Here is a 26990-nt window from a genome sequence, read left to right as displayed (position 1 = left end):
AATATATAATAGACGCTTATCAATGAAGTAGTGTTCCATATAAATCAACAAGCCACTGTAATTCCTATCTGATTAGTGATCACTGACCTTTTTATCTTACACGCGAAATATACATACAAGGTCCCGACGTAAAAATACAGAGGCATAATATAAAGGGTACAGGAATTCACTGCCAGTAATGGAATTACTAAAAGAATACAGATACCTAAATTAACCAAGAAATCTTGACCTAGAGAGATGACACACCTAGGTCAGTACACACTATCAGAGCTCTGTGGAATTACCTTCAGAATCTAGCTTAGAAAAATTCTGGACTCTCTGTATTAGGGGTAATGACTCACTGGAACCCTCTGAATTTCCTACAAATACACTATACACTTCCTTTCAATAAACACAAGAGTTTTTGGGAATCCCTGACATAAGAAACATGGATACTCCCTGAACAAATGCATCTATCTTCTCTACATCCATGGGAAAACTAATTCTTCACGTTTGTATCAGTATTCCTTCTTAATCAACAAGGCCAAGCAACTAAAATACCATGCCTGGTCACACTATTTTGTGCACCAATAACATCAAAGAACACTGGAATATACAGGTCCACTTTCTTGCCACTCAGTAGTTAGTTTAATATGTTAATTATGCACCCCATACCCATGATGTGGGCGATAGTCAAAAGATTACAGAGGTACATAATGGGTCCAGGAACTGGGCCCAAAAGTTTTGATAGCTGAGCAAATTACAAAAGTAATGAACTCCAGGTAGGTCTGGTCACAATCATGACAAGTTACAAAGGTATTTACAGATTACAGAGGTATATAATGGGTCCAGGGACTGGGCCTGCAAAGTTTTGATAGCTGAACTAGGTACAAAGATAATGAACTCACAAGTTACAAAGGTGAAGAATCCTCTAAGTAAATTTACTTACTTACGTTTATACATGATTACACACGATATCCGAAGCACTCACACAGGTGTTATGAATCGACCCCTGCAACCACAGTTAGGTAGGTACACACACACACACACACACACACACACACACACACACACACACACACACACACACACACACACACGCACACGCACACACACACACACGCAAAATAAATCTATTTAATCAACTGAAGAATAGGTGAGTACAAGAAGCGCGTCTCGTGCTCAGCAGATGGAGGATCGAGCCTTCACGACGCCTTGAACTTAATGGCACACATGAGCTCAGCGCTTAACATGAAGTAACTAAATTTATAAATTTATTTAATAATGTACTATAATTTAATAACATCTTAAAGAACTAAATAAATGTATTCACTATCCAGCCTGGTACATAATGGCCTCATTTATAAAAGGCTGACTGAACAAAACATAAATAAAAGGAAAATATAATATAGCGTCTGCTATTAAGAGCCTGTGATGAATGGTTTGAAAAACCGACAAGTTGAAGATTGAGACACTTATGCAACATATGGGAATCTTTATTCAGGAAACGTTTCGCCACACAGTGGCTTCATCAGTCCAATACAAAGTAGAAAGGCGTAAGGAGAGGAGGAGTTTCAGGTAATCAATCCCTCAGCCTGGAGTCGATGTGTTCAGTCCATCAATCTTGTAGAATGTACAGCATAGGGCCGTAGACGTGGCTTATATATTAAGAACCTACAAACACTCGGAGGAAAACAAAAATATATGGCATTAGATAGAGATAAAATCGATACAGTTATCAATTGTGAATTTTTCCAGGTAATGAATTCGAAAAAAATATGCTTTGAGGCATTTAAAAACTAGCTAAACTGCATAATTCTTAACTATTGATTAAAAAAAAAGGAGATTACTGGTGTCCGTCAGCAAGCTGAACACTGCTTCCTCAACTCTCACACCACAACTCCAGCAATAAATATTTCTCTACCTCACTATCACTTCTGCCTCTCATGATGTAGTTATATACGATTTTCAGCCACCAAATATCCAGGTAGGAGTATATCAAATACTCAAATGGCTAACACAAAAAAGTAATGTTGATAATATTAATAACGAATAACTGCAAACTACAAATTCTTTTCTGTGTCATTACTAGTCTCAAGACAAGGTTTTCCTTGCATTATTTAAACGAGACTTTGTTGATTAGGTTATACTTCTTTTCTCATTGTGAATTACTGCCGTGTAACTGAAGTGTATGTTTATACTACTGATTACAAAGAGGTAACATGTCTTGAATCACTCTGAATGAAAGTAGGATCGAGCCTCAATCATTCAGCTCAGTGATCTATATAATATTAGCAATTATTTTTAATATTTCGAACTGAAAAAGTAAACCAAGAACGATTCTAATGTTATGTGCAACACTGATGTTTTATACAACAGTAATGTTATGTTTAACAATGATTGTAGGTACAATACTAATGTTATGAACAAAAATTATGTCATAAATATCGTTAATGTTATATACAACACTGATGTTGTGCACAGTGATGTTATATAGGACAGGGACGTTTCAATAACACTCAGATGTTCATTACTGTGAGGGAAAAGTTCAACAGATAGGAGTAGCGAGCGAGTATATGGTAACGATAGTTTGATTGCCGGCTGCTTGTTAAGGTAGGAAAAATAGACTCGGATTCTGCTCTTGACTCTCGCCCAGGCAGGTCATAGCAGCTCTCCTTACTCTGTCTCCCTACGATCCCCGTTGGGGAGGGGAACCTTTACCAGCGTTGTCATCGCCTTGACTTACACGATGAGCTACGCAGATCGTGTAAAGATCAAACCAACAAACGGTACCGTTGATGATTCAACGAAGATTGCTCTTGCAACTATTGTTCAAGGAGCACTGCAAGTAAAATTCAACACCATATTGTCACTGAAAGAAGCATTCATTGTTGTGTGTCACGATGATGCTGAAGCAGAGAAGTTACTTACTACAGAAGCCACCACTACTCTTACTGCTCAAGGGTTTACTGTTACATCATCTCCTGCCCTCAGGGCAAGGAAATCAGTATTCCTTAAAAAACTTGACAAGATTCTGACTTCTCAATCAACTGCTGAACTCAAGTCATCCATCGAGACGCAAAATACTTGGGCCACTGTTGACAGCATTGCGAAAATCCCAAATGCAACGTCCATGCTCAAGGTCACCTTCACCGACGTGAACATGGCTGCCACTGCTCTGAACGAAGGTCTTGCTGTCTACTACTACTATATCAGTCCTACCTACATTGAAGCAGAGAGATACCACTACATTCAACATTGCTGGAACTGTTATTCATACCATCACACCACCAAAGCATGTCCAGTAAAAGACAAGAAGTTCTGCACTACATATGGTAGTGAGGGACACACCTTCAGTTCCTGCAACGCTGCTGCTCCATCACAACCAACGTGCTTAAACTGCAAGAGTAATGACCACCATACACTGGCAGCAAAATGTCCTACATGAAAGGATATTATGAAGAAAACACAAGATGCAGCAAAGAAAAAACCTACAAGCAACACTACAACGTATGTAGCAATTGCAAAGATACAAGCAAACACTACAAAATTACTTCAAGCATCTACTCAGCCCGCCTCCACCATCATCACTCCTCCAACATGTGACGTAACCAAGATCCACTACTGCTTACTATACGCTCACATGCAGAACATGGCTGTACCTGGATCCTTTAACTCTACCATCAACGAGTTATTTGCATTAAATAATATGCCTTCATTTACATTTCCAGCATCTCCACCTTCTGAAGAAATTCTCAAATTCACCAAAAACTTAATCGCCAACTCTTCTGCAGAAGTTCCATCAACACCACCAACTAGTGACGTCAATCCAACAACGACCAATGAGAAGCCTCCACCGCCACCACCTCTCACTGAATCCAACCAATCAGAAGCCTTACCACCAGAAACATCTTCTAATTCGTCTACTGAAGTTGAAAACGAAGCAACACCACCTTCCTCTACTCCACCACCGCCTTCTCTACTTAGCTCACGTCGATTACCTGGAACACCATGGGTTAAACACAAAGGACTCATATTCTACACCACGAGGCTATACCCTGCAAGCATGTCTCGCCTAGAACTCATCCAACATCTCCAAGACAACACTGTATCGTACCAAAGCGAAGAAAGACCATTCCCTACCTACAACCAGATACTCCACCAACTCCAAACCAACGAATACTACTACAGCTCTCCCATAAGTGTGATACAACTCTCTCGAAAACAATTTACCGCACTGATAAACGGTTTAAGACCATAACCAACTCATCCTGCTTGCTGCCTTCTGACACTCCCAGCTCCTACTGCTGCCTTCGCCATCCTCTCCTAGTGAGCCAAGCAATGACATCAGTCAAGCCTCTCTATCTACGTCTCCAGTACTTTTGTACCACATGTCCCAAAGTGGTTGGGCCACTTGCCTTGATTCCTCCTCTTCCCCTCCTCCCCATCCTTTTCCAGTTATTTCCATCCTTCCTTATCCTTCTTCCTTCCCATCTTACGACAGCTCTCGTCGTCCTCGATCCGATCCTATCTGTTAAGGTAGGGTCAGTCTAGCTCCCGCTATCCCCCCCCCCTTTTTCCCACCCCGAAAGGTGACGTGTGGGGCTCCGGCCAAACAGTAATCACTCGACTCAGCTCCCAGCACAACTGTAACTAAAAGCCTCTGCTCCTATTCTAGTGGATATTGGTGGAAAGCTTCACTTTTGACCAATAATGAACTTAGTCCTTTCAGTTTTAAGCTCCACATAAGACTTTTCGGTACTCACCACCTTTTTCAAGTATCTTGCACTTATGGAGAGTGATTTCTTAAGCAGTGGGTAACCTGTCTCTCTTTCCAGCTTGGAATGACAGATCGGGTTACCTGCCAACCAACGAGAAGTGTTGAAGGAGACGGACTGAAACAGCCCATGAGACGTCATTCATAATCTACCTACCTGATTACTTACAGTCAACCGCAGACAACAACCCCTCATCTTCGCAGTGGTAAAGAACCTGCGTTCCTGTCACCTGGACTGACTATTCAAGGCTATAGACTCTGTGAAGAACTAGTCGTTGGGTTGTCACCAACACCTGTGACCCCTCCCAATCATCATCAACGGATACAATTTCTAAAAGACGGTGTCAACATCAACCGGACACCCCAGTTTATTTGTGCATATTATCGCTGAATTCAAATGTCAATTTTTCATTTCATTTTTCTTTCAAGTAGGATACACCTTCATTTTTTAATGTTTTATATTTACATCACTAAATAATGAAGTGTTTATCTTTGTGAATTATTTCTTTATCTATTCATTAATTTTCCTGAGGAGGAGCCAGCCTTGGTAATACTGTCTGAAGTTGTTACAGGGCTGAGTAAGCCTTCACAATTACCGATGTTAAGTACTACTACCTCTCATATACAACCCTGATGTGTACAACACAGATGTTATGTACAAAAATCCTGTAATGTACAACACTAATGTTCTGTAAAATACCTGTAATATGCACGCCACTAATATATACAGCACAGCACTCCATAAATATGTGACAGCATCGATATTCAAAAGTATCTGATAACGTTACAATGTTGAAAAAAATAGGGAATTTGTATTCAGATAACCCGCACTTAAGACATTGAAACCTATGACCGACAAGAGTCATTAACTAGTCACACATTAACTGGTCAACCTTTAAGATCAAAAATGATCTTAAAGGTTGAAAAAAAGTTAAATAAAAATGTAAAAAGGAGACAAGAAGCATTGTGCTGGCACTAGTGACCATCAGGACCCGGCCAGTTGCCCTCACAACTCGCCTAACAATTCTCCTTGTTAAATCGTGGTTGAACTGTAATATTTATTGGTGTTCTCCGTCTTTGTCACTTTTGTTATGGCTACGAAAGGTTCTCGTGTTTAAAAGTAGACTTTCAGTCAAATATTTCAGTATGGCAGCACTAACTTTCTCCGATGATTAATTAGTGTAAAGAGAAGCTGTAACCCATTAATTAACTAGTTATTAAATAACTTTCAGTATTTGTAGTGTGGGAGGTGTGGAAAATCGTTCATGAGATATTCTTTTTATAAAGTTGGAAACTCAGTTGTTGCCTCATTTATTAAGTTAGTTATGTTGGTTTAAATCCTGTCTACTACATGTTGACAATTAATTAAGGTTGCATCTAACCTGCTCACAAGTCAAAAATGTTTTGATCCCGACGATAGGAATTAGTGATTCTCTCAGTGTATATACACTGAGAAACTTGCACCTCTCACCTCTTATATCCTTGTTTGCCTGACTTTAGTAATGTATTTATTAGTGCAAAAACAGTAGATTTAATTGTAAATCAGATTAACGAGTGAAATTTAAAAAACTATCTCTACAAAAAGGATTTAAAATGGATGTTTTCATTATCAAATTACTGATTCTTATAGATATTTCTCTCAGTGAATTACGATAATATAAATAATTAAAATTTTTAACAAAAATACTTACTACGTGTTTTAGTATATCTGGATGCCTTGGGATAACTTGGATATGTTAATGTTGCAGTTTGAGAAACATCTGATGTAAAGCAATGTAAATAAATGAATGTTTTCAGTACTGAGGAAAGGAAAATACTCTTATCACCTGTTATCTAAATACTGATGCTGGGCTTATCTAGCGTCAAGCAAGTTTCCTGATTATCCCTCATACATCCTCCCTTACATGATTTGTTCAGCAGGATCTTTGTAAATCCATTGATTCAGTTGCCATGAGTTCCATAATTTAATGGAATGATAAACCTCCTGGTTAGCCAAGCATTGGATTAACAGATCTTTTGTTGAGCAAAACAATGGACTGACTGTCGCTAAGGTGACTATTGGTCGGGTCAAGAAGCAGGGCAAATAACCTCGTATAAGTTGGAGTAGGTTAATATTAGATTAAGTTGGGATTGGATAATTTGTAACAGATTATGCTAAAATTGTCTACTACCATCTGTTTGTTGTGATACGTTCGAAAGTCTAACAAGTAAACCAGTTATAATGCCTAATACACTATCGAAAAAATAACAAATTGAGAACATATTTGATTATATTTGGGGTACTTTTCAGTTATTAAAATTAACAGATGAAGAGTTAGCATTGCAAATATGATTCAAAAATATTAAGTACCTAAAAACACTGGGAAAGGGATGCAGAAGTGTGGCTATAACCTCGAGGGCAGCACTCACATCCTCTTGGTAACATTACGACGTAATTGCAATATAGACTGATGTTCCTCGTGAAACAGATGTGTCAGCTGTAATATGGAGACCAGAAATGAGAAGCATAAGCTATATGACGTCTTATCATGGATATATTAAGTCTAAGTATTGTTATTTATACTTCTTGTTGTGACTCCAAGAATTTTTTGAGTTTTATTGCCAACATTTATGCACTCTTGTCCCGTTTTGGACTACGACACTTAAATCTTATTTCTTATTCAGTTTAATTGAGATCTACACTATTTAGTTTTAAAGTACCAAAATAATTTTCTTTTCCCGGTATTAGAATTTCACATTTGTCCTGAATGAACTGTATCTGTCACTTCTCTGACTAAAGCATCGACCTACCAAGATCATCCAGTAGCGCTAATGTCCTCAAAAGCATTCTGCCGAGTGCCAATTTTAATGTTATCTTTTATGTATATTGTAAACAGCATTCTCTTCAATTAAGTATTCATGCACCCCCCGTCAGGTACAGAATAATAATTATCTTTAATGAATTATCTTTTTAGGAGAGTATTCATGCACCCCCCGTCAGGTACAGAATGATAATTATCTTTAATGAATTATCTTTTTAGGAGAGTATTCATGCACCCCCCGTCAGGTACAGAATGATAATTATCTTTAATGAATTATCTTTTTAGGAGAGTATTCATGCACCCCCCGTCAGGTACAGAATGATAATTATCTTTAATGAATTATCTTTTTAGGACAGTATAGCCAGAGGGAGTGTAAGAGGAGACAGCCTTCTGGTTTACCACGTTCACATCGCTTATCTAGCCTGAAGTTGTTGCAGCTAGACAGAAGTTTAAAATGTATCATTAGACAGCCTGGATGTAGTACTGAACCACTGCTGTTTTCTGTCTTCTGCATTAAATAACACAAATATTGGATACAGAATGAAATTGGATTTGTTTGTGAGCGAGTGCTCTCTGTCTCTCTGTCTCTGTCTCTCTTTCTCTTTCTCAATGCAATATAAATTTATTTCAACATATATTGTTTATACAGAAATACATGACACTTTAAAACATGTTGACAGCAGGGCTCTATAGCTCTGTCCACTTATGACCTTTAACACTAGAGTGGGAGTGAGAGATCAACACGTGACGTCTGTGCTGCAGGTGTAAGCTTGACGGATGACCAGCAAGGACAGCGGCCAGCGTTCGCTTCAGCGGAGTCCACGGTGACGGTGCAGGAGGGAGAAACGGCCCGTCTGCCTTGTGTGGTGCTTCACCTCGGAGATAAGTCGGTGAGTAACTTTATATTGTGCAGTCTTTCTAAGTTGATGCTAGTGGGAGTACCAGCGTCATGCCTCCAGCCTGAGTGGCACTGTGTCTGTGTACTCGCAAATCTTAATAGTGGTTGCAGGGGGTCGAGTTTCAGCCCCTGACCCCTTCCCCCTCTTCTCTGCTGGCCCCTCGTGTTCTTTCTCTCGTTTCGCTGCATGAGCACTATCATACCTATTCCTTCAGCTATGTATGAATTCTGTCTCTTCAACTTCGCTAAGTAGTTCTGCTTCTTGACTACTCTCAGGCTAAAGAAGCATTTCCTGACATCCTCGTGACCCATCTGTACTCAGAACTTTCATCTGTGGCCTCGTGTGCCTGAGACCCTCCTCTCAAACAGATTCTCCCTATTTTGTACGTAGTAATCATGTCACCTGTAGGCCTTCTCTAGTGTCGTCAGGTTAAGCTCCCCTAGCCTCTCTTCAAAGATCAACTCTGTGACTAGTTTCGTTGCAAATCTTTGTATTATTCCAGCTTCTTTACATGCTGATCCCGATATGGGTTCCATTCAGGCTCTGCATACTCCAAGTTGAGCCTGATGTGTAGTGTCCTTACCTTTGTGAATGCCTCCTTGTCGATGTTCCTCAAAGCTACCCTTAAATTTGCCAGTCTTGCATTTGCTCCAGCGGTTATTCAGTTGATAAGAGCCTCAGGTGAAAAGCTCGAAACTAAGCTCATACCGAGGTCGTCTTCCAGGAAGGTTTACAGCCTTTTGCATCCCCATCCCTACTGTTTCAGGTCGTCTTTGTCTTCCGATGTTTTTAACTTTACATTTGCTAGTATTAAATTCCAATAGCCATACGTCAGATTAGTCTTTCAGCTTATCCAGATCTATTTGTAAACTTTTCTGGTCTACTCCTGTTCAGATTCTCCTCATTAGTTTCACATTATATGCGAAGAGGGGACACCTCTAACTAGATTTCCTCTGTCAACAGTACTTTTCGCATACCTTGTTCGGCAAGAAGAGCGTTGCTATTTAAGCCAAAATCGCACACACACACACACACACACACACACACACACACACACACACACACACACATATATATATATATATATATATATATATATATATATATATATATATATATATATATATATATATATATATATATATATGCAAAACAACCACTCTGAAAGAATAGAGAAATTCCAAGCGCTTTCGTGACTACTCACATTATCAAGGAACTATGATAATGTAATAAGCACATGCATTATATTTACTTATTATATTACAGTGTATTTCAAGTGAGTATCCCACCGAGGCAGGGTGGAGTTTCTCCTTTTACATTTAGTAATATATACAGGAGAAGAGGTTACTAGCCCCTTGCTCCCGGTGTCGCCTCTTACAACACAGGTAGGATGGATGCGTGTAAGTATAAGGTGACAAGCTGAACAGCTACGATTTCTTAGTATATATGTTTACTCTTTGCGTTTTTTCTCTGCTCCTCTATTCGCTGGTGTGTGGTGACATAGCGTTGCGTCACCATACGTCATCATCTATTTCCACCAATCACTGCTGTCGCCTTGTTATGACGTGACTAGAATTCTCTACATAATAGAAGCTCAGTTTACTGCTTGGGAGTAGTGAGAGAGGAGAGTAGTGAGAGGTATGTGTGTGGACGTCTCCCTGCCCAGGAAAGATTCCTTATTGAATTTAGGAGTTTAACTCCATTTTAGTTGAGGTTAGTATGCTTATAAGTATCATTTTTCTAAGTGACTGTGAGAACAGATACTTAGTGTTGTTTTAATCACGGTTGTACACTTAGGTGATTCAACGTGTGTGCTGTGTCTCACTCTACATGTTTCTGTAGGTAGTTTTACGAATTCCCATTTATTTCTTCATTCTATGTGCTTAGTAAGATAGGGTGCTGAATGTTACAGAGGGTCCCATCGTTATTACAGGGATGGCTGAGGGTAATTACTGAGTCAATTGCCTCTCAATGAATGTAATCAGTGTATAAACTCACTCTCTCTCTCTCTCTCTCTCTCTCTCTCTCTCTCTCTCTCGTTATATAGTAACTGAGCTTTCATCATATTCCATATTTTTAGGATTAAAATTACCTCGACTAGTGGTGTGCAGGTCACATGCAGCCTCAATCACCATCGTGCAGTAGATCGATTTCACACCTAAATCAATTAAAATTATTATATAACGAAGTAGAGCCATGTAATAATGTGAACATAATCATAATGTATGTTTAAATAATAATCAATACTCATCAGATATAGCCATGCAATAATCATCCGGATATAATAATAGTAACAATAATCATCATCATCAGCTGTTTCGTGGAGCTCACTGGTGTCCTGGTTGCTAGGAGAAACATGGCTTGCAATTCACTAAGCTTGTAAATAAATGATTCAGAGAACCGTCTGTATAATAGTGCAAATCTGTAAATTTAAACATTAACGTTTTCAGTATCCACCAAATTAGAAAAGAATGACAGATTTTATTTCTAAAATATTTTGGCTGTAAACCAGGTGATATTGACTCTGGGAACAAATTGCAAATCTCACTTAGGTATAATGACATTGAAGACATGTTGATAAATTATACACATGGGCAACGCTTGGGTGTTTATATTTTAAGAACATAAGAACATAAGAATGTAGGAACACTGCAGAAGGCCTACTGGCCCATACGAGGCAGGTCATTATCAAAACGACATCTACCTAAAGCTACTCAAGAAATAACTCCCGTACCCCTTGACACCAATCAAACCCAGCCCCTCCCACTCATATATTTGTCCAGTCTCTTCTTAAAGCTACCCAAGGTCCTAGCCTCTATCACCCCACTGGGAAGACTGTTCCACGCATCTACAACTCTGTTAGAAAACCAGTACTTACCTATGTCCTTTCTAAATCTAAATTTATCCAACTTAAATCCATTATTCCTGGTTCTTACCTGGTTCGACACCCTCAGTACTTTATTAATGTCTCCCTTGTTTATGCCCGTCATCCACTTATGCACTTCAATGATATCTCCCCTCATTCTACGCCTCTCCAGAGAGTGGAGATTTAAGGCTTTAAATCTATCTTCCTACGGGAGGTTCCTTGCACAGTAAATCATTTTAGTCATTCTTCTCTATATGTTCTCTAATGAGTCTATGTCCAGCCTGTAGTAAGAGGACCAAAACTGAGCAGCATAATCTAAATGAGGCCTCACTAGTGATGCATAGAGCTGTAAAATAACTTTTGGACTTCTGTTACTTATACTTCTTGAGATAAATCCAAGTAATCTGTTGGCCTTGTTGCGCACACTAAGGCACTGCTGTCTTGGCTTTAGATTTCTGCTTACCATGACTCCCAAGTCTTTTTCACATTCTGTATGACCAAGCTCTACTTCACCTAGATTATAGCTTCGAGGGTTATTTTCATTACCAAGGGCAAGTACCTTACACTTATCCACATTAAACTTCATCTGCCATTTTTCAGACCAAGACATTAATTTGTTCAAATCGTCCTGGAGTTCATTGATATCCTCCTCAGAGTGAGCTATACGGCCTATCTTTGTATCATCAGCAAACTTACTCATGTCACTAGTAATCCCTTCATCAAGGTCATTAATGTAAATTATGAACAGGAGAGGGCCTAAAACTGATCCTTGTGGAACGCCACTAGTGACTAATCCCCATTCAGATTTCACTCCATTAATGGTAACTCTCTGCTTTCTATTGGTAAGCCATGCCTCAATCCATGCTAGAACTTTACCTCCTATACCATGAGCTGCCACTTTTCTTAAGAGTCTCTTGTGAGGTACTCTGTCGAAGGCTTTACTAAAATCCAAATAAACAATATCATATTCCTTATCACTGTCAACTGCCTCAAATGTTCTATTGAAGAACGTCAGTAAGTTTGTCAGGCAGGAACGACCTCTCGTGAATCCATGCTGAGATTCATTTATCAAGTTATGCTCTTCAAGGTGACTTCTGATAATGTCAGCTATAATTGATTCTAATAACTTGCCCACTATAGATGCCAGGCTTATTGGACGGTAATTTGAAGGAGTGGACTTATCCCCTGATTTGAATATAGGAACCACATTAGCCATCTTCCACAACTCTGGCACAACACTGGTAAGGATGGACGCATTGAATACACTCGTTAATGGCTGACTAAGCTCCATCTTGCATTCCTTAAGTACCCTTGAAAACAACTCATCGGGTCCCGGGGACTTATTTTGTTTCAGTTTGTCTATCTGTTTAATAACCATGTCCCTCGTGACAGTAATATTAGTTAACTTAAATTCATCAGGAACTAAATAATTGTTAATTACTGGAATCTCATTTACATCTTCCTGTGTAAAAACTGACAAAAAATAGTCATTAAATAAGGAACACATTTCCAGTTCATTATCCGTCAGCTGTCCATTCCCAGATTTCAGAGGTCCTACTTTTTCCTTCACCTTCGTCCTATACACTTGAAAGGACCCCTTTGGATTAGTCTTTGATTCATTAGCAACTCTAATTTCATAGTCACGTTTAGCCTTTCTAATCGCCCTTTTTACTTCTCTTTTAAGCTGAACATATTGGTCAGTAAGGTTAACCTCTCCTCTTCTGATGCGCCTATAAATTCCCCTTTTCTCCCCTAATAGATGCTTTAGCCTCCTGTTAACCCATTTGGGATCGTTATTATTAGACCTAAATTCTCTCTGGGGAATGTATATACTCTGGGCACTGTGTACATTATTAAGAAAACAATCATAAAAGCAGATCCCTTCATATTCATAAGTATGATTATCGTCAATAAAATCATTAGCTAGATAACCCCAATCAAGATTAGACAGATGTTCCCTAAGTCCATTATAATCGGCAGAACGAAAATCAGGGATTTTTACTGTATTATCATTATTCTTGCATTCCCAATTAATGCTAAAAGTGATGGATTTGTGATCACTTGCGCCAAGCTCTTCAGTGATCTCCAGATTATTCACGAGTGTTTCCTTATTTGACAAGACTAGGTCTAGCAAATTATTACCCCTGGTAGGCTCAGTTACACTCTGTTTCAGAAAACAGTCCTGAACTGTTTCCATAAAGTCACTGGACTCTAGATTACCTGTCAAAGAATTCCAGTCAATTTGACTAAAGTTAAAGTCCCCTACTATGACTATGTTACTGTGTCCAGAAGCCCTAACAATTTCGTCCCAAAGAAGTCTCCCTCTATCGTGATCCAAGCCTGGAGGTCGGTATATTACACCTAGAATTAGTTTTTCTTGACCCTCCACGAACTCTACCCAAACAGACTCTGTTACTGCTCCATCTATTTTTATACCTGTTTTTATGCAACAATTAATATTTTCTCGAACATACAATGCAACTCCTCCCCCCTTCCCATTACATCTATCCACATTGAACAACTTAAATCCCTGAATATTACACTCAGCAGTCATATCCCGACTCTTTAAATCATAACACGTTTCAGTTAATGCAATGATATCAAAGTTCCCAGCACATGCTACCAAACGTAGTTCATTAATTTTATTTCTTGCACTTCGACTGTTAGCATAAAATACCATCATATGTTTTTTCTTCTGCACATTTTTCCTATTCATCTTTGTTTTTACACAATTTCTGAAATTATCATTACCCAGAGTTACTCCATGACAGTTACTATTAAGATTCTTAATATCAGAGCATAAGTCAATATATCCATACTCATTATTAATCATTTCTAAACCCATACCTCTAACTAATCCTAGTTTAAAGTCCTAACAACCCCCTCAACTGAGTTAGCAAGAAAACCCACACCTGCCCTGGATAAGTGAACCCCATCCCTGGCATACATGTCATTTCGGCCATAGAAGTTGTCCCAGTTGTCAATGAATGGTACTGCATTATCCTTACAGTGTTTATCCAGCCAACAATTAATACCAATTGCTCTGGACAACCATTCATTACCAACACCTCTTGGCAAAATGCCACATATAACAGGGCGCCCCCCCCCTTCTTCCTAATTATGTCTATAGCTGTCCTGAACTTTCTAACTAAATCCTCACTTCTACGCTTGCCTACATCATTGCCTCCAGCACTGAGGCAAATAATAGGATTGATCCCATTACCGTTCATGATGTTGTCAAGCCGGCTAACAATGTCCTCCATCCCAGCCCCAGGAAAGCATACCCTTTGTCTCCTACTCCTATCCTTCAAGCAGAATGCCCTATCCATGTATCTAACCTGGCTATCCCCAACAACAACAATATTCTTACCTTGTTGTCGTTCGTCGTGACGATCCCAGTAGTCGACTCACATTCGTCGGGTAGCACCGAGAATGCGTTGGAGGTTTCCACAGGAGTTTCCACAGCAGTCTCTTTCTTCTTCATCGTTTCTGGCTTTCCATTCGTCTTCTTGATCGTCAACTTCGTCGTCCCCTGCTGTCCAGCCACTGACCACGATCCCTTCTTGACCTGAGGACTCGAAACAGGAGGACTACTACGAATCCTCTTGTTTTCCTCGGTCAATCGCCGTATCTCCATCTTCGCTGCCCTCAATTCTTCCTTAAGTTGCTGGTAAAGTTACTCGATGGAGGGCATCTTGGTTCAGTCCACGGGAGCAAACAAGACACTTCTTCACAGAGTTAAGTACAGGTCACCACAGGGAAACGTTTTGTCACACATCGGTTTCATCAGTCCTGTAAAAGTAGATTATATCTACTCCAGGATGAGGGACTGATTACCTCAAACTCCTGATCTTCACTATTATTCTTTGTACTTGACTGACGAAGCCACTGTGTGGCCAAATGTTTCCAGACTATAGATACCCAAGTGTTACACTTGTCTAATTTATCAGCTCAGCAAGCTATCTCAGGTCTTGTTACATATTGTGATAATGTTGGTAAAATTACCGACAATATGTTAGGTAAAAGGGCAATATGTTCAAGTAATGCCACATTTTATTGTGGCAACGTTTTGCTCTCCAGGAGCTGTCACACTGTAACGGCCTGACGAAGCTCCTGGAGAGCGAAACGTTGCCACATTGAAATGTCGCATTAATTGCACAGAGCGCCATTTTACCTAAGGTCTTGTGACATCTGTGGCTGAGTTGTTCAAGGCTTTAAGTTCCCTGTTAACTACACTCGTGAAAGAGCTAACGATCTAGGTTTGAATCCTGCTGGCTGCGACATTTCTTTGTACTCTCTCTTCTGCTGTTAGGAGCATCGATTATCTTTCGTGTGGCCAGAACATGATTATATATTGGACAAACGAGTTCTTTCCGACTAGACACGACCTAACACTGGTTCTGGTTCCTGTGGTGAGAATGTTCCAAAAATTCTCATTGCCAGAGTCTGTGTAGAGAGATTCACCACAGCGCAACTGCAGTGTTCAACACTAACTCGGGAGTTTAGCACAATACGCCTACAGTCACCCACAATACGCCTACAGTCACCCACAATACGCCTACAGTCACCCACAATATATTACATTTCCTCAGGACACTACAGTACACTTGCAATCCTCTATAATTCCTCGGGACACTACAATACACTAGCAACTCTCTACACTCCCTTGGAAACGCCACACAATACACTTACATTGTTCTACAATATCCCGGGAATTTTCCACAATACTACAATTTTCCACAATACTCCAGGAACTGTCCAAAATACATGTACTGCATTACAATTCCTAATAAAATTCAATACAATAGAAATGCTCTACAGTACCTCGAGAGCTGATGTATGTGGATTTAAAAAATCTACGGTACATCATGGTTAAAAAAAACATTCATCAACCTCGGGAAGTTCCTACAATACACCTACAATATCCTACAATAACCTGTCACTTCTTAATACGCCTGCAAGTAACTTCCTCTTTCTCGGATCAAACCTTATTAAATTCCGTTAATCTGGCCGGGTCTCCCTTGTACAATAAGTCATATAAATAACTCCAGATCTCCTTACGATACAATTTCCCGTCGTCTGTCAGGGGAATTTTGATCCAAGGAATTAGATCTGATCTCCCCTTACATCAAACTAGATGACCTCCAATTCAAGTAAGGCGAGGTTGCACCCTACTGGTTTAGCGCTTTCTCCAAGAATGTAATAATCTCCCTACGTACTCTTCAATAACCCGTGATCTACTTACGATACCCTGAAATAGCCTGTGATCTTACAATAACCAACAAACTTCATTCTACAATACTCTACGATAACAAAGGATCTCCCAGTAATGCTCTACAATAATTCTGCATCTGCCTACAATACGCCTGCTGTATGCTACAATAACCCTGGGTCTTCCTACAATACTGTACAGCAACGCGATAACGTCCAACAATCCTTAGCAAAATCTCGGGATCTCCCTACAATACAATATCCTGACAATGGTCCTACAATACTCTACGATAACCTAGGATCTCCCTACAATTCTCTACGATAACCAAGTATCTCCATATAACAATAAAACAAAATTTCCCTACAGTACTCTACGATAATATAAGATCTCTTCAATAATCTACAATAAACCAGTATCTCCATACAATACGATAACCCAGGGTCACCCTACAATACTCTATAATAATAGTATCTACATTAAAGGGAGACGTCTACGTAGAGTGACTGCTTGCTTTTTGACTGAATACATCATAGGGAAGCGCTAAAACCGTGGTGGGAAGAGGCAGGGGGGCGGGGGTCACACAGTCGGTATGGAATTTCCAAACTTCTTATCAAACTCCCTATTTACCCAGCAAACTCCCTATTTTTCAAATTATTTTTAGTCAAAATGTTTTGGTTTAGTTAGGGGGGGTTAACTTAATGCCTTGGATCAAAAACCGTCCGCCAGCGTCGAGGCACGTTCGTCGGGTGTGAAACACGCTAGCCTCGCTAAAGCCCCTAAGATGCATTCGGGTTTTACGCGGCCTCGTTGAACCTCTTTACGACTCTTACGAAGGTCCTCGCTCGGAGTTCACAGTTCAGCGTGAGACGCCACAACACCCGTGATTGTCCTCCGTAACGCGCCTCCCAGCCCTCAGACGATGCCACAGATGAGCTGTGAGCTGAGATAAGGACACGTCTCCAAGTCCTTAGACGTTGCTGGGAAATGAGCTGTGAGCCGAGATACGGGCTTGTCACCTAGCACTTAGACGGTGCTGGGAAATGAGGTGTCAGCTAAGTTAGGGAAGCATTTCCAAGTGCTTACAAGAGCTATGGGCTAAGATGTGAATGTGTGTCTCACAGCGCTGAGACGAGCTGGGGGTGATAAAGTGGGAGCTGAGATAGGGTGAGAAGGCAGCGTAAGACAGATGACCGTAACTACTGCGGTTGGATGGATGGTGGGGTCGGTAATTGTGGGGGTGGAGGGTGATAAGCGAGTTATGGTGGGTAGAACAAGGAGTGTGGGGAAGGAAAGGTGGAAAGAATAAGGCCGGTGAGTAAGAAAATAAGTAACTTTGACCTTTTCTATGGATATCTTAGGTAATTTACACAGTGTAATAATGTTAGCAGAATTACAGATGTCATATTAGTTGCACTTGTGACCTTTTACTTAATGATTTATACATATGTTACTATGTACGATAACTGTGTAATTGCATTTGTGTACCGGTACCTAAATAAGGAGGGTATGGAAGGATGGTGTGGAGAGTTATGAATGTGCGGAAGAGTGGAAGACAGATAGCAAAGTCTCCCACTCCACGTTGAAGCTATCTGCTGAGGAATAACCAGGGTTCGGCTATCTTTATTTCTGTCTAGACAGCTGAGTCAAGAACAGTATAGCGCAAGGCTCTTTCCCGTCACTCCATTCCCTCCTCACATATAGTCTACTTGAAAAACTACACTGAAATGTAATCATATCAAAATAAAATGAGTTCGTGAACTTTTAATAGGGCAGACTGAAGTAGACTTGTGATATAAAGAGCTATGACTTCCAAAATTATTTATAGCACTACATCTAATACTTCATGACTCAAGAAATCGTAATGACACGATTGCAAACACGACGGTCTGGAGTTTTGAGACTCTCTGACCGCGGGTTCAAATCCCGCCCGTGGTATGGTTTGATCTAACACTTCAACCGGTCGTCGTGTAACTGAAGTATACCTGGAGGCTGTTCCGGAAGTCAACGTCCCCGCGGCCCGGTCCATGACCGGGACTCGCAGTGGATCAGAGCCTGATCAACCAGGATGTTACTGCCAGCCGCACGCAATCTAATTTACAAACCACAGCCCGGTTGGTCGGGTACTGACTTTAGGTGCCTGTCCAGCTCCCTCTTGAAGACAGCCATGGGTCTTCAAGACGGAGCTGGGAGGCAACTGAACAGTCTTGGGTCCGTGATACTTATTCTGTTATCCCTTAGTGTACTTATGATACCCCTGCTTTTCATTTCATAGATTTCCAGGTGCAGATTTAGTACTAATCCCTCCAGGATTTTCCAGGTGTATATTATGAATTATCTTTCTCGTCTCCGCTCCAAGGAGTACAGGTCAAGGTTCTTAAACCTTTTCCAGTAATTGAGGTGCTTTATTGTACTCATACGTGTACGATAGTTCTCTGTATATTCTTCAGGTAGCGCAGTTTCACCTACCTTGAAAGGGGCCGTTAGTGTACAGCAATACTCTAGCCTAGAGAGAACAAGCAGTGTGAAAAGAATCATCAATGGCTTCTCATCCCTAGTGACAACAGGTTTTCAGAGGCAAAAATCGGCTAGAACATAGGCGACCACTTCGGTCTTATTTTGCTGCAGTTGTATTTCAGATAGGGAAATCTGATAAGGAATCTGTTATATGGAAAGTATTTAACCTCTTAGTTTAGTATCCTAGACCCACAAGACACAAGTACTGCGTCGTACATCAAGCTATCTAATGATTTCGTGTCGATAGGGTCACCAGGGGGTAACACTTTAATCTAAGCTACTTAATTGAATCTAGCCAGCTTATATGTAGATAAATGCAGTATATCTGTACATTGACTTACATTAGTTATATACCTTTAGAGAGAATATGCATAGAGAGAATATATGTGTAGCTAACTTAGAGAATGATTTGAATGAACTGTGTAAGCAAATTGACAATTTGAGAATGTGCTGCGTATTGCTGGTAGCTGAGCTGGCTATACTTAGACCAGATATTTCGAAGTAAAACATTTTTGGGTTATAGACCTCTTCAAGGGGGGCTCCTTGGCGTGGTGAAGAGGCTCTTGGTCTGAGGAATTAGACCTATCGGTCTTCTTCCTCAGACCGAACCTAATTACCCCCCAATCTCCCCTCCCCTATCCCATCCTCCCCATCCTCCCCTTTTTCCTTTCCTCCTCCTCCTCCCCACTCCTCCCTTTTGCCCTTCCTCTTTTTGTCCTTTGGGATTTCTCCCACAGGCGCGCTAGTTCCTGGGTAGGAGAAAGGATACCGGGGTCCATCCCATTCCGTTGAGGTTCTTAGCGGTGGCGTAGTTTGCCGTGGAATCTGGATCGCCTGGGGATGTCCCGATCCCTCTCCGGTATCCCGGAGTAGCTTTGGGTGTCTTTCGGGCGACGAGTGTATCTCTGGAAGCCACCTTTCGGATTCCGGGGGTGGTGGCCGAAGGAGGTATGCTTTGTGGCGGATATCCGGCCGCCCTCTCTCTTGTCCACCGAGGTAGCTCGGCAGATGTGAGGTTGCTATCCCGGATTGTTAGTTTACTAGCATGATGGGTAGGGTATGGCACGGGTTCCATGCTGCATTTGCGGTGCTGAGGTCCTCTTGGGCGCGGAGGGAGATTTCTGGCCCTTTCATTCCTCCTAGGACCTATCCCTCCCCGGTCCCCCCTTTTTTTTTCTTTTTTTTATTTTTATTTTCTTTTCTTCTTTCTTTTTTTTTTCTTAAAAACAAAAAGAAAGAAGTAACCTAACCATGGCAGCCCTAGTCCATGAACCTGGTACCCCCGGGCCCCTTCTTGATACCGCACCCTGTTCTGACCCCACCTCGTCTTTGGACCACTTTTCAGACATTCCTTAGGCCTCTGTACCTATTGCCGGTGCTGTTTCCTCACCCACTTCAGGTACTGAGGCCTCGACTGACTCCTTCGATTTATCAGACCTTCGCTCTCCTCTGACTATGCTTCCGGCCTCTCCCTCTACGGTGCGGCAATTTTCAAATCGCCGACCCGTTCCACGTCGGACCAACTCTGGTCCCACGCCTAAACGTCAACGACAATTACCTGCTGATGATACTTCTCCACCTTCACCTTCTCGTTCTTCTCAGAAACGATCGACACGTCCTTCACTACCTTTCCACGCTCAGTTTCAGACTGAACAGTGGACTAAATTCTTCACTTTACGACCAACTTCCTCTACTGCCTATCTTTCTGACCATAGTATTGGCAAGGCACTCCTACGCCATGTTGGTAAAGATATTTCTTTTCATGCTCTTAAGAGCGGTACGCGCATCATTACCATACAGAATGCTACCCAGGCTCGTGAGCTCTCTCGTCTTTCCCATATAGATACTGTTCCTGTCACCCTTGAAAAACATCATTCCCTCAATTCTTGTAGTGGTACCGTCATTCTGCCCCATACCATAGTTCAACAAAATTTCCAGACATGTGGCACCGACATTCTAGAACAGCTGGAACTCCAAGATCTCCCAATCCTCAAGGTAGACACTTACGTTCTTCCTGCCCGTGGGCGGAGACGATACCCTAGCAATGTGGCTCGTTTAACTTTTGACAGCCGAGAACTCCCATCCTCAGTTTATATAGCAGGACATCGGTTACAAGTTCGAAAGGTGATCCCTACACCACAACAGTGTAGAAATTGCTGGCGATTTGGCCATCCAGCGAAATATTGCAGATCTATCGCCGAATGCCCAGTCTGTGGTGCCGATGACCATTCTAATACGTCTTGCAATCGATCTCCCTCTTGCCTTAACTGTCATGAGGCTCACCCTTCGTACTCTCGCCGTTGTCAGGTCTATTTAAACGAGCGGGAAATCCGTTACCTCAAAGAGACAGAAGGTCTCCCTTATGCCATGGCAGTTTCTCATCTCCGCCTCCAAGGGAGACTCCCACGTGTTTCTTATTCCCGTGTTTCAAAACGTCCCCCCACTTCTGGTATCCCATCTTCTACACCCACCTCTGTGGTTACCTCTCCCATAATCACTCCTGTATCTAATCCTTTTGCTGTCCTCGGCTCAGACGTCCCTACTTCAACGCCTCAGTCTAATCTCGCTTCTTCGAGTTCTCTCTTACAAGCCTCAGTATCGACGAGACCTCGTACGACACCTCTTCCCAATCGTCCCTCTACTTCTCAAAAGTCAAAAAAAGGTCCGGTAACACCTCCTACCCATCTTCCACCTCCTCATTTTACCCTCCCTGTCTCTGTCCCTAGTTCTTCCCCTCTCACTGGCTCAGTTACAAATGCAGAGGTTCACCCTCCTCCTCGTAATGTACCTTCCTCCCCTGTTCCCTCCCAAGTTTCTTCCTCTTCTGCCACCTCCCAGGTTCCTGTCTCTTCTGTCCCCTGCCACGCTTCTCCAGTTCCCTCCACCCTTTCGCGCCCCCCTACCTTGGTACAGTCCAATACAGTTCCAATCTTTACTCATCCTCCCCCTACCATTCCCAATATTGTCTCCCATACGACATCTCTGAATTCCGAAACACTTGAAGCAATCTCTGAATATATTGCAGAGACCAAACCATCAATGGACACTGATCCACCTTCCGCTCTTTCTCTCTCCTCTGCTCCATCTGCGCAACTCCTTTCTTCACAGCGCACCGTTCCTTCGCTGCTTGAACATTTTCCACTGCCTCCGCATGTGGACTTTTCTAACCCTTTTAGTCCGTAGGAACCCTTACCTGCGGATTTCAAGTATCTTTATCATTGCCAATCATGGCCTTTTTACAGTGGAATATACGCGGCCTCAGGGGTAATCGGGGTGAGCTTCAGATGTTACTCTCCCAGTTTGCCCCTGTTGGTGTTTGCTTACAGGAACCAAAATTACACTCTGCTGTTATTTCTCACATCTCAGGCTATAATTTATTGTATTCTTCAGATCCTTTTCCTGATGGGACCTTTAATGAAAGTGCCCTTCTTCTCCGCACTGATATTCCGTACCATCAGCTATTTGTTCATACTTCGCTGCATTACACAGCAGCCCGTATCCACTTACATAGGTGGTATACGCTCTGTTCTTTATATCTCTCTCCTTCTCGGGCATTATCTATTCCGGATTTTGCCTTCCTTGTTTCGTCATTACCGCCACCGATTCTGTTACTTGGTGATTTTAATGCCCACCATTTCCTCTGGGGGGGGTCTCACTGTGATTCCCGTGGAATTCAGTTAGAGGCTTTTCTTGCCACCCACCCCCTCCATGTTTTAAATACAGGTACTCACACCCATTTTGATCCTCGGACTCATACTCTCTCTTGCATCGATCTCTCAGTTTGCTCTTCCTCCGCCGCATTAGACTTCACTTGGTCTGTTCTCCCGGACTTACATGACAGTGATCATTTCCCAATCATTCTTACTTCCCCTTCATATTCGCCACCTCTTTGCACCCCACGCTGGCAATTTAATCGGGCAAATTGGAACCTTTACTCACACCTGACTGTTTTTAAAGAGGTTCCTTCTTCGTCCTCCATCGATGAGCTTTTACACCTCTTCTCGTCCTTCGTTTTCACCGCAGCTTCTCATTCTATACCCCAAACTTCGGGCAGGCATTCTCAGAAATGCGTGCCTTGGTGGTCTCCTGCTTGTGCTCGTGCAGTACGTTTGAAACGCGCTGCATGGGGCAGGTACCGGTACAATAGAACCACAGAGCGACTCCTTGATTTTAAACAGAAGCGTGCGATCGCTCGCCGTGTCATCCGTGACGCTAAACGCACTTGCTGGCGAGATTATGTCTCCACCATCACCTCTGCTTCCTCTATGAGTGCAGTCTGGAAAAAAGTACGAAAACTGAGTGGTAAATATTCTCCTGACCCGGCTCCTGTTCTACGGGTTGCCGGTGTTGATATAGCAAACCCACTAGATGTTGCCAATGAAATTGGCAATCATCTGGTCTGTATTTCTCAGGGACTCCATCTATGCCCCTCATTTCTTTCCTCAAAGTCTGCCAGAGAGTTAGCACCCTTGGACTTTTCTTCTCTCAGAGAAGAACAGTATAATGTGCCTTTTACACTTCAAGAACTGGAGGCAACACTCTCAGCTTGTCGATCATCGGCAGCTGGGCCCGACGACATTCATATTCGTATGCTACAACATTTACATCAGTCAGCCCTTGCAGTCCTATTACGCCTTTACAATCTTATTTGGTCACAAGGAGTTCTTCCACAGCTGTGGAAATCCGCCATTGTTCTCCCTTTCCGCAAACCAGGCACTACGGGACATGAAACCTCCCACTATCGTCCCATTGCTCTTACCAGTGCAGTTTGCAAAGTAATGGAACGTCTAGTAAATAGACGTTTAGTGTGGTATTTAGAGACACACAACAGTCTCTCCACTCGTCAATATGGCTTTCGTAAGGGACGTTCTACCATAGACCCCTTACTGCGCTTGGATACGTATGTTCGTAATGCCTTTGCGAATAACCACTCAGTTATTGCCATATTTTTTGACCTTGAGAAGGCATATGACACAACTTGGAGGTATAATATTTTAGCCCAAGCCCACTCCTTAGGCCTTCGAGGCAATCTACCATCCTTCCTTAAGAACTTTTTAACTGACAGGCATTTCCGTGTTCGGGTTAATAATGTGCTCTCCCCGGACTTTATCCAAGCTGAAGGTGTCCCCCAGGGATGTGTTCTGAGCACAACACTTTTTCTCCTTGCTATTAATGATTTGGCCTCTAGTCTTCCATCAAATATTTGGTCATCACTCTATGTTGATGACTTCGCTATTGCCTGTGCAGGCGCTGACTGTCACCTCCTTACAGTTTCTCTCCAGCATGCAGTCGACCGTGTTTCCAATTGGGCCACCACGCATGGGTTTAAATTTTCCAGCACTAAAACCCACCAAATCACTTTCACTATATGCTCTGTCATCTCCGATCATCCTTTGTACCTCTATGGCTCCCGTATCCCTGAACGTGATACAGTCAAGTTTCTGGGCCTCCTCTTTGATCGTAGGTTATCCTGGAAACCTCACATTACCTCTCTGAAGGCAACTTGTCACAGCCGGCTGAACCTTCTTAAAACCCTTGCTCATCTTTCGTGGGGAGCTGATCGTCGAACCCTCCTTCACCTACATTCCACCCTTATTTTATCGAAACTTGATTATGGTGACCAGATCTATTCAGCGGCATCTCCTGCTACTCTCTCTAGCCTTAACCCCATTCATCACCAAGGATTACGTTTATGCCTTGGTGCTTTTCGCTCTTCCCCTGTCGAAAGCCTCTATGCAGAAGCGAACGTTCCATCCTTATCCAATCGCCGTGATGCCCATTGCCTGCGCTACTATGTACGCTCTCATGATCTCCGCAATCCTTCCATTTATAGAATGGTCACTGATATTAGTAGACATTCTTTATTTGTTCGCCGCCCCTGCTTACTCCGTCCCTTCTCTCTTCGCCTTCATTCGCTCTTGTCTTCTCTTCAACTACCACCTTTCTATGTACATGTAGCATCTCACTTTTCCCTACCCCCCTGGGAAGTTCCAGCTGTTCGAGTCTGTTCTTTCTCCCTCCCTTGCTCGAAAGCCCAACTGTCTACGGTCGCTTCCCGCTCTTTTTCTTGACCACTTTCACTCTCATTCTCATGCCATTGCTGTGTACACAGATGGCTCTAAGTCTTCTGACGGTGTAGGATTCGCAGCAGTGTTTCCGGACAGCGTCGTACAAGGGCATTTACTATCTTCGGCTAGTATTTTTACTGCTGAATTATATGCCATCCTTACAGCACTTATCCGTATTGCATCTATGCCTGTGTCATCATTTGTGGTTGTCTCAGACTCCCTTAGTGCTTTACAGGCTATACAAAAATTTGATACACCTCACCCCTTAGTCCTCCGTATCCAACTTTGGCTACGCCGCATCTTTACCAAGCATAAAGATAGTTTTTTGTTGGGTCCCTGGTCATGTTGACGTACAGGGCAATGAACAGGCAGAGACTGCTGCGCGGTCAGCAGTACATGACCTACCAGTTTCTTATAGAGGTATTCCATGTACGGACTATTTTGCTGTAATATCTTCCCACCTTCACACCCGTTGGCAACAACGTTGGTCTACTATGCTCGGCAACAAACTTCAGTCTATTAAACCGAGTATAGGTTACTGGCCATCTTCTTATCACCAGTGTCGAGGTTGGGAGACTACTCTCTCCCGTCTTCGCATTGGCCATACTCGTCTTACTCATGGATATCTCATGGAGAGGCGTCTTGCTCCTCTCTGTGAGAATTGCCAAGCTCCATTATCAGTCAGCCACATTCTGTTGGACTGCCCACTTTATCAACGAGCACGCAGAATTTACCTCTGTCGTCGTCTTCGCCCCGCTGCTCTCTCTTTACCTTCCCTTCTCGCTGATGGACCCACCTTTCATCCGGACTCTCTCATTGACTTTTTGACAACGACTGACTTCACAAATTCTGATACTTTCAGCCCTTTCTACTTGAATCTCTTGCTACCCTCTACCCCCGTACTATCCCCTGCCCCGCTGTTTTCTGTAACCTGCTGATCATCCCCCCCTCCCTTCTGCCATCCAATTCCCTTGCTTCCTTCCCTACCCTGCAGCGCTGTATAGCCCTTGTGGCTTAGTGCTTCTTTTTGATTATAATAGTAATTTGGGTTATAGAACATTAAAACTCGAATATAACTAAATGGGGGAAAAGGGTGAAGGTTATTTTTGTTAAACAGAAGAATGGACAGGAGTTTGATCCGTGGTGCATGAGTATAGTAGAGCCAGCAGTGTAACCACTAAGCCACAGAGATTAATCTCACAAACATTTTTGTGAAGTGGTAGTCTCAGTAGCACCAACTGTGACCCTAAGGCTTCATTTCACTGTCTCAGAAACTCTCGTGCTACATTTTTCACACCCCTCATAGTTCAAAAACCCAAGATAAGTCGTAATCAACTGTTTTCAATGAATAAACAAAAGAACAGACAAAGAGTCGAACCGCGGTCCATGCAATAGCAGCCCAACTCTGTAAGTACTCATCCACAGAACTTACAATGGAATGATTTTATAACCAGTGCAACCATCCTATAGTCCCAGTTCAGTAGGGCCACAGTTGGTGCTGCTAATACTACCATGCCACAGAGTTGGTTCAAATTTTATGATCCTTGTTTTAAAGCCTTTTTTGAACTCTTCGATTTTAAAATCATTGTAGAATTCCCTTAAAAAATGTATTAACATTTTACTGTTAAATGACGTTCTACCGTTTTCTTTTATTCTAGTTAGTAACTTGTAACAGCTAAACATCAGTCCTGGTATTTGCAAAACTAAAAGAAAAAAAAAAGTATATCTACAATCTATTATGCTTTCAGTTGACTACATAAGATTGTAAATAGAGTATTAAACATGTACTCTACAGGGCGAGCACCAGTACAACAGAGGAAGCTTCCAGACACATTGTTTTGCAGTCGGCAACGTGGCCTTTAACGTAGCTAAAC

General features: G+C 42.0%; 1 protein-coding gene across 2 annotated transcripts in view; it reads left to right on the top strand.

Moving 5' to 3' along the window:
• The window catches only part of LOC128701227 (zwei Ig domain protein zig-8), a 279488-nt gene that overhangs the window by 84639 nt on the left and 167859 nt on the right, over positions 1-26990 (top strand). The window contains exon 2 of one of the 2 annotated variants that reach the window (XM_053794806.2): positions 8320-8447. In XM_053794806.2, coding sequence (XP_053650781.1) covers positions 8320-8447 — 128 coding nt within the window. Of the gene's footprint in view, positions 1-8319; positions 8448-10057; positions 10170-26990 lie in introns of those variants that run through there. The other variant, XM_053794807.2, reaches the window with a different exon arrangement.

This window comes from Cherax quadricarinatus, chromosome 72, assembly GCF_038502225.1.
Source record: "Cherax quadricarinatus isolate ZL_2023a chromosome 72, ASM3850222v1, whole genome shotgun sequence".
NCBI classification, from domain to species: Eukaryota; Metazoa; Arthropoda; class Malacostraca; order Decapoda; family Parastacidae; genus Cherax; species Cherax quadricarinatus.
Note: the sequence above shows the minus strand (reverse complement) of the source record. Positions and strands in the feature narration are given on the sequence as shown.